Here is a 10000-nt window from a genome sequence, read left to right on the forward strand (position 1 = left end):
GTGGTCTGTGTGTGTTATGTGATATTAGCGTTTAGATGGGAGGTCTGATAGAGGGGGGATTGTTGGGATTTTAAGCCCAAACTTAAGCGCTCTAACTCAGCCGAGACCAACCTTCCTCTCCTCTCTCTCTCTGACCGGTCCTTTCCCACATATAGGTCACCTAATCCCTGTAGGGCTCAGTCCACCAAACCCCCCCAGCCCCCCAAACTCCCCCCAAGGAAGGATTAACAGACTGAGCACCGTCTATAGCAGAACCAGCTGAACAGCACAGTAAACTCAAACTACAGATATTTTCTAAAAACAAATTCAGCCACCTAGCAACCATCTAGCACTGCCCTAGCAACCACCTGGAAAAGCATCTCAATAACTTTGCAACACCCTTGCAACTTAAGATAGCAGCTGCCTGGCAACCACCTGGAACACAGCATTGCACAACCTTCTGCAGTTTCAGACACTCCTGCACCACCTGGAATTTCATCGCACCTGCTGTGTTGTTGATATTAATATTATTGATGTTAATATATATTTTATAGTCTTTTCATTTTACAGTTTTATCCACTTAATTGTAGATGCTAATTGTATATGTTTTAAACTTACTGGGGATATTAATTTTAGGAAGTCCTTATTCTGAAAACTGATTTAAAATCTCGTTCTGAATTTTAATGTGATTAGAATTTAATACTAGGTATTATTTATTTTTTTAATTTGACTTTAATTTTTAAAGTTTATTCAAGATAAATGGTTTTTAATCTAAAGTCATTTTACCTCTACAGTTCCCTGCTGAGAATCTGAAAGTGGCTCCAGCATCAGATTAGAGTATTTATATGTTTATCTAGAACGCAGGAGCTTCTTTATTATTGAAAGGTTGTGTGTCCTGCAGCAGGAGTAGCTCACAGAAACCTGCCTGCAGGGGGCGCTGTATCAGCGCTGTTTATGTTGGGATCTGTTCCTAAAGAGGCTGTGGGGGGCTGCCCCCGGACCCTTTGTGTAAAACAGGGAGCCGTGTGGTTGCCGTGTTAAAAGGCTCTTTTCATGCGGGCCGTAAAGCGATGCCGGGTGTTTCCTGGCCGCTCCGCGCCGGGACGTCTCCGGTTTACTCCGGGGATCCGCCGAGCGAGGGAGAGAGGAGAAAGGGAGGCAGCTGGGCACTGGGAGCGAGGGATGAATGGAGGAAAGGAGAGAACTCTGAGAAACCACAAACAAACAAAGGTGTTGTCTCCTGTTGGTGCTGTCGCTCTCCCCCCTTAATCCCAACTCAGGGCACCAAATAATCCAGCAGGTCCCCCCTGCCCCCCACCTTACCCCAACACCCACCCACCCCCAAGCACCCCGCCCCCCCACCTTCGATCACCACTGCCTGCCCCCCACCTTACCATTTCATAATTCAAAGAACTGTAAGCATGCCGTTGGTTCTTTTGAGCATTCAGGGTTCTACATAGAACCACTGACTCAACAAAAGAACCCTTAAAGAACACTTTTTGCTGCTATATAGAACAATATATAACACATTCTCCATCTGTCTGAAGAACCATTTCACCATGCAGAGAACCTTAAGCATGCAACTGGTTCTTTAAGTATTCATGGACCTGTATAGAACCAATGGAAGCGAGAGGCACAGTGAAAACGATGACTGTATAAAACGCTGAGTGATGAACAAAATAAGGACATTAAAAACAGGAAGCTGCAGCTTCAGATTTGATTTAGAAATATTAGAATGGATTATAATTAAACTTCAGTAAAAACACTAATTTAGGGCTGGAATACAGTTCACAGGTTCACAACTGTGGTGAAATGTCAGATTTGGTGGTGAAGTGAATCACTTTCTAAAGAATCAAACTGAGTGATATTTCGATTCTATGGCTCACTGAATCATTTCTTTAAAGATGTGACTGAATGGTGATGAAGTGTGAGCTTCTATGCTGCACTGAATCATATCTTAACGAATCAAACTAAACAGGTGGTCAAACGGTACAGAATCAAACTAAATTAAAGGACCTAACTAAGAATGTGAGGAATAGAGAGTTAGGAATGAAGGGAATTGAGCTGTTTGGTGGTGAAACGTGAGATTGGATGGGGCACTGAATCGTTTCCTAAAGAATCGTGAGGTCAGAGATTTACACTCCATAATAATCAGCATCAGTAGCTGCTCTGTAAACTGAAGCTTCTCTCGGAGGGATTGGACAATCGCCGGGGGAAACCTGTTCAGGATTAACGGCCAGAGGAAACGCGGGGGGGGATGCATTTTTACCCACAGCCTCATCCAACACACACACACACAGAGTGTCAGAGCCAGCAGGCAGTGGGCTCTACACTCAGCAACTTCCTAAAGGGAAACTTTTACAACTTACACCTTTAAAAAATACAGGAGCTGCTGCTTTAACTCTGTCTGGGGTAAGTCTTCATCAGCTGTTTATCCGGTTTACTGTACACTCATTCCTCATAATCTCTGTATAACTCAGTGTGTGACATGGTTCAGACGTCTTTACAGTGGTGGTGATGGGAACCAGGCGTCGCCATGACTACAACACAGATATAGACACTTTATTTACCATCCAGAACCACCAGAGAACCTACACGAGTCTTCTGAGCTTATATGGAATGTTGATGATGGAAAACAGTGGAAAATCTGGAATACTGAGTTTTCTTTGGGGACTATTTTGCCGCACAGCGCCCTGCATGTCTCCCTCCACCATGAATGGAGTTGAAGTTCTCTAAACTCTCATAAAACAGCGTCTCAGTCATCAGGCAGTGAATTCAGAACCAGCTCATGTAGGAACTTTCTGTAGGAGCTTTTAGAGGGACGTCTGGTTCCCATCACCACCACTGGGAACGGAATCAGTGGAGTTCCCCTTTCAGTGTATTGATTTGCCAGCTAATATACTTATGTAATGCTAATACTTCACTGCTTTATTGCTGCTCTCACCTCTCACTTAGATTTTACACCAAAAGGATCCAAAACGAGAAGAAAAGTGTCAAATAAATTTCGGTTCCTCTGATTCTTTTTCAAATTAGAATTTTCAGCTCCACCTTAAATGTTGCAGCTGTTACGTTGAGGCACCTGAGGCTTCAGAGTATAACAGCTGCAGCATTTAAGGTGGAATGGCTGAGTAGTTCTAAGTGGTTCCTCTGAACCTCTACAGGAGCTTTTTAGCCAACGCTGGGTTTCAGGAGCCACTTTTACTTCTACGTGGACCATCATGTCATCACCCTGCCGGAGGATGGCTTTACTCGGCTCGACTCTACCCACTTCTGCTGGTTTCAGTGGGTTGGCCAACAGCGTGCAGGGCGAAAGCTGCAGGAGGAAATGCTCTCGAAGTGTCTGGGGTGGCGTGATGAATAGAGGAAGTGTGAGGAGTCACGCTAGATCGAGCTAGAGGCGAAGGGTGCGTGCTTTTTAATAGTTTTCACTATTTAGCTTTGACTGAAGCAGCCATACACTTAACTATATATCCTTAACCACTGGGTTTATACCTTTAACTGTATAGATTTACCCATCATGGCTTTACCTTTAACTATATATAATTGGCTATAGCATACTCAGTCAACCAATAGTGCATATACCTTTACCGATAACCCTAAAGCTGTAGTGCTTATAGTTTTAACTATATAGCTTCAGCTGTAGGTTTATCTAAAGTGCCGATTTAATCAACTGCTCTGCTATAATTATAGTGTTTATAGCTGTAACTATATACCTTTAACTGTAGTGCCTATAGCTTCAGCTACATAACTTTAACTATGGTGCTTTTGGCTTCAGCTATATAACTTTAACTATAGTGCTTATGGCTTCAGCTATATAACTTTAACTATAGTGCTTTTGGCTTCAGCTATATAACTAACTATACTGCTTATGGCTTCAGCTATATAACTTTAACTATACTGCTTATGGCTTCAGCTATATAACTTTAGTTAAAGTGCTTTTGGCTTCAGCTATATAACTTTAACTATAGTGCTTATGGCTTCAGCTATATAACTTTAACTATAGTGCTTATGGCTAACTATACACCTTTAACTGTAGTGTTTATAGCTTTTACTGTATAACTAAAGTGCCTATATATAACTGCAGTTATAACTGTATATAACTATAGTGTTTATGGATTTAGCTGCATAACTTTAACTATCGTGCCTGTAGCTTTACTATATAACTATAACTATAGTGCTTATAGCTTTAGCTGTATAACTTTAACTATAGTGCCTATTTCTATAACTATATAGCTCTAACTGTATTGTTTATTGCTTTAACTGTATAACCTTTACTAGAGTGCCAGTAGCTTCAGCTATATAGCCTTCACTTTAATGTTCATAGCTTTGGCTATATAGCTCTACCTATAGTGTTTATGGCTTCAGGTATATAGCCTTAACTAAAGCACATGTAGATTTAGATATATAGCCTTAAATATAACTTTAAATATAGTGCCTGTAGCTTTATAACTTTAACTATTATACTTGTAGCCTTAACTATAGTGTTTATAACTATATAGGGTTATCTGTAGTATCCATACCTTTAACTCTATAGACTTACCTTTGGTGCTTATAGCTTAAGCTAAATAGACTTAAGTCTCAGCTCATAGTTGTAACTATAGTGCATATATGCTATATAGCCTTAACTATAATGCCTAAACATAGTTCCTAAAGTGTTTATTATATAGCTCAAACTTATAGTGCCAGTAGTTTTAACTATATATTTTTAAGTACAGCACCAAAAGTATTAATAGTAAAACAAATAGTTTGGTTGTATGACTGACTGTAATGCTTATAGTTTTAGCTATATAACCTTAAGGTATATAACTTTAACTCAGCCCTATTTAAGATTCCATGGGGTTCACTTGGACATTTCTCTGCAGAAGAACCTTCAGACCATGATGCCCACAATGCACCCCATCCACCAGACCATGTTCTCTGGACCCTGAAGGATGTGACCGGACTGCTCCACTGTCTTCAGGATGACCATGAGGAGGCTCTGTCGGGCCCTGCCTTTCGCCCTGGTGACCACCTGCGTCTTCGGCATTTTCCTGCACTTGCAGATGCGAACCAAGGACAGCCCGAAGCTCCCCAGTGAAGGGATGCAGGGGAGAATCAAACCTCTGAGGCTGCAGGACATTTTCATCGCAGTGAAGACCACGGGCCGTTTCCACGGCAGTCGCCTCGCGCTCCTGCTGGACACGTGGATATCCAAGACCAAGGGGCATGTGAGTATCCTCATTCAGTCTGTATGCACTTTCAGACACAGCCTGGTGCAAATGGTGCACTGCTGCTCATCTTCCGTGTGCACCTCTGTACCAGGCCTGGAGAAGAGCAGCAAACAAGCACCAGAGCTCAAAATATCTGGGGCTGTTTTACAGAGACGTCCTTCCTTTTCGTCCCAGGTTGAGATCCGACAGGTCAAGATCAGATTTTTCACAAAGTGGTATTACAGAAACAAATTTTATCTGATCTTACAGCGTCTTCTCTCCACTTAACCTACCTACTCAACATCGACAATCAGCTGTCATGTCTGTTTCCTAGCAACCGACCATAAACACACAACAAGTGATCATGATAATGTTAAAATGTGAGTTAAGCTGCTGTTACTGCTGTAAAAAAGACCAAATGAAACACACTAAACTGTGATAAACTAAGTAGTGAATGCTGTGAGAGCGCCCCCTGCTGTTTATCAGAGTCACCCCCTGCTGTCAGAGTCGCTGCTCCCCAGTTTCAGTCTCCTTTTCCCAAATGCTTTAGCTGACATTACTCCTTCTAATAACCAGCCACTCGTTCAGCTCCGCCTCCTCGTTATTCACCACCATCACTGTAATACTCCATCATCTACATTAACACAGGAAGGTGATCAGAGGGGCGGTGGAGTTCGAGTCGGCAGCGTCTGAGATGTTTAAAACGCAGAGTTAGAAGAGAAAAACATCTCCCAGTGAAAGCCGCGTTTTACAGTAGGAATAAATGGAGCTCATTATGCTGGTAGTGAACTACGCTGCCTGACTCAGCCGCCTCAGAACCAGAGAAACGGGCCTTAAACAGGAGTCAGGACCCTGCTGGGGTTCATCCTGAAGTTAGGACAGGATTTAGGAGGTTTAGTCTAGTTAGCATGTTTGTGTGACGCTGTTTTCTGATCTGGAGATAATGATGAGCTTATGAAGCGTACAGTGCTTTGCATCATATTCTACTATATTATCATATTATTGTAGTGAATTACATTGCGTTTTATTGTATTACATCATTTTACATCACATTTTAGCATATCCTATTGAATTATACGTTGATTACAGTGTATTGTTGCAGGTGTATTGGCACACATTAAATATCGCATAACAACACGTAATATATCGCTGCTGTCAGAACAAAACCTCGTATCTCCAAAACGCTAACTTTAAAAGATGCTTTCCTTTTAATGTAAATCAATGGAACCAGACGTCTTTCCGAGTCATTTTGGCTGTTTGTTTTGGTCCATCCTTCATGAAATTTACACATAATGTAGAATTGGTCTCTGTGTTTGCACACTGTGAAATGATACTTTTTTAATCCCACAACCAGGGAAATTCCACCTCCACATTTAACCCATCAGTGCAGTGAAACACCACATACACTCTAGTGAGCACACACACTAGGGGGCAGTGAGCACACTTGCCCGGAGCGGTGGGCAGCCCTATCCACAGCGCCTGGGGAGCAGTTGGGGGTCAGGTGTCTTGCTCAAGGGCTCTTCAGTCACGGACTCTCAGCCAAGGGGATTGAACCAGCGACCTTCCGGTCACAGGGCTGGTTCCCTGACCTCCAGCCTGTGAGTGCCCCAGCGGTCATATATATATATATATATATATATATATATATAATATAAAAGCCCATATGCATTTTCAAATTATGTCACAAACTGAAAATCGACAAAAATGGAGATACAAGGTTTTGTTCTGACAACAGCGACATATTGCAGTAATATATTTCTTATGTCACAGAGGATCACACTGTATCGTGACACTTACTTGTATCGAGTTGTTGTGCATCCTATGGCGTATTGTATTCAGTGACATGGTATCATGTCGTATCACATCCAATTACATCGCCGTGTTGTATTAGAATTACATTATATCTGCACTGTATCACATCTTATTGCTTCAAATCACTTCACACTGTACTGTAGCCTCTCAAAACCAGCTTATGATCATCACCCAGACACTGAGACCCCTGCCTGAGTCACTGTACAGTATTCAGACTCCAAGTGATGTTATGTGTTATAATGAACTAAGATGGACATCTTTTAGCTGGACGTTGTCTGTGAGGTGCCTGGACAGCGTTTCTACACACACATTCTCTCTCTGTTGTGCTCTTATCTCTGAGTGGCTTGTCAAAGTAAATTCCCAACATGCAGCACTGAAGAGCATCCACCCCTCTAAATATATGAAGGCTGGTCAGATTGGCTGGACGCTGGCCAGTCCAGTCCAGCAGCCTTGGCAGATAGCAGAGGTGTCGGGATAGCTGCATTTGGCCGAAGTGCAGTCCAATAAAACCGATGTCCCGTCTCCCATTTAGAGTGAAGGAAATGGGAATGTTCAAACGTTTCATTTCAGGTGGCGTCTGTTTCGCTACAGGTGAATCACATATTTACATCATTTACAGTAAAACGTCATAAAAGCCACATCTGCAGGTTTAGAACGCATCAAAAGAACAAGAGCGGATTGCTAGCAGTAAGTGCACAAACACACAATCACACAATCACACAAGCACACAATCACACACACTCACACACACAATCACACAAACACACAATGACACAATCACACAATCACACACACACACAATCACACAAACACACAATCACACAAACACATAATCACACAATCACACAAACACACAATGACACAATCACACAAACACACAATCACACACACTCACACACACAATCACACAAACACACAATGACACAATCACACAATCACACACACAATGACACAATCACACAATCACACACACAATCACACAAACACACAATCACACAAACACACAATCACACAAACACATAATCACACAATCACACAATCACACAAACACACAATGACACAATCACACACACTCACACACACAATCACACAAACACACAATGACACAATGACACAATCACACAATCACACACACACACAATCACACACACAATCACACAAACACACAATCACACACACACACAATCACAAACACACAATCACACAAACACACAATGACACAATCACACAAACACACAATCACACAATCACAAGCACACAATCACACAATCACAAGCACACAATCACACGAGCACACAGTGTGAGTGTGTGTGTGTGTACAGTGTGTGTGTGTGAGTGTGTGTGTGTGTATGCGAGTGTATGAGAGTGTGTGTGTGTGTGCGCGCGAGTGTATGCGAGTGTATGTGTGTGTCTGTGTGTGTGCGCGAGTGTATGTGTGTATATGTGAGTTTGTGTGTGTGTGTGTGTGTGTGTGTGTGTCAGAATTTGACACTTTGGTCCACTTCCTGTCTCAGTACACTTCCCCTCTCTGTCAGAGGAACTTCCTGTTTCTGTTATCACACTCATTGCTGTTTCCTGTGCGTGCACACACACACTCACATACACACATACACACTATACACACACACACACTCACATACACACATACACACTATACACACACACACACACTCACATACACACTATACACACACACTCACATACACACTATACACACACACACTCACATACACACATACACACTATACACACACACACACTCACATACACACTATACACACACACTCACATACACACTATACACACACACACTCACATACACACTATACACACACACACACACACTCACATACACACTATACACACACACACTCACATACACACTATACACACACACTCACATACACACTATACACACACACACTCACATACACACTATACACACACACACACACATTCACATACACACTATACACACACACACTCACATACACACTATACACACACACACACACTCACATACACACTATACACACACACACTCACATACACACTATACACACACACTCACATACACACTATACACACATACACACACACTCACATACACTATACACACACACACACTATACACACACACACACCATACCCACACATACACACTATACACACACACACACATACACACTATACACACACATACACACTATACACACACACACACACACACACACATACACACTATACACACACACACACTATACACACACACACACACACTCACATACACACATACACACTATACACACACACACACTCACATACACACTATACACACACACTCACATACACACTATACACACACACACTCACATACACACTATACACACACACACATACACACTATACACACACACACACTCACATACACACTATACACACACACTCACATACACACTCACATACACACTATACACACACACACTCACATACACACTATACACACACACACACACACACTCACATACACACTATACACACACACACACTCACATACACACTATACACACACACACTCACATACACACTATACACACACACACACACACACACACTCACATACACACTATACACACACACACTCACATACACACTATACACACACACACTCACATACACACTATACACACACACTCACATACACACTATACACACATACACACACACTCACATACACTATACACACACACACACTATACACACACACACACCATACCCACACATACACACAATACACACACACACACACATACACACTATACACACACACACACACACACACACACATACACACTATACACACACACACTATACACACACACACACACGCAGCAGACAGCAGTGATGGGTTCTGATTGATCTGTATTACACTGTAAACAGTCGACTGTATTTGAAGCTGATTGTTTGTCTTCCAGCACTGATTCTGTGCAGCTTCCCCGCTAGTGAAGTGTTTCAGGCGT

General features: G+C 42.2%; 1 protein-coding gene across 1 annotated transcript in view; it reads left to right on the plus strand.

Annotated features, from left to right (window-relative positions):
- Positions 1-2248: 2248 nt before the first annotated feature.
- The window catches only part of mfng (MFNG O-fucosylpeptide 3-beta-N-acetylglucosaminyltransferase), a 25121-nt gene continuing 17369 nt past the window's right edge, over positions 2249-10000 (plus strand). Inside the window, exons 1-3 of the mRNA XM_017688295.2 lie at positions 2249-2391; positions 3141-3383; positions 4842-5186. Of these exons, the coding sequence (XP_017543784.1) occupies positions 4941-5186 (246 nt within the window). The 5' untranslated portion in view covers positions 2249-2391; positions 3141-3383; positions 4842-4940. The remainder of the gene's footprint in view (positions 2392-3140; positions 3384-4841; positions 5187-10000) is intronic.

The sequence above is a fragment of the Pygocentrus nattereri genome, chromosome 25, assembly GCF_015220715.1.
Source record: "Pygocentrus nattereri isolate fPygNat1 chromosome 25, fPygNat1.pri, whole genome shotgun sequence".
In the NCBI taxonomy this organism is placed as follows: domain Eukaryota; kingdom Metazoa; phylum Chordata; class Actinopteri; order Characiformes; family Serrasalmidae; genus Pygocentrus; species Pygocentrus nattereri.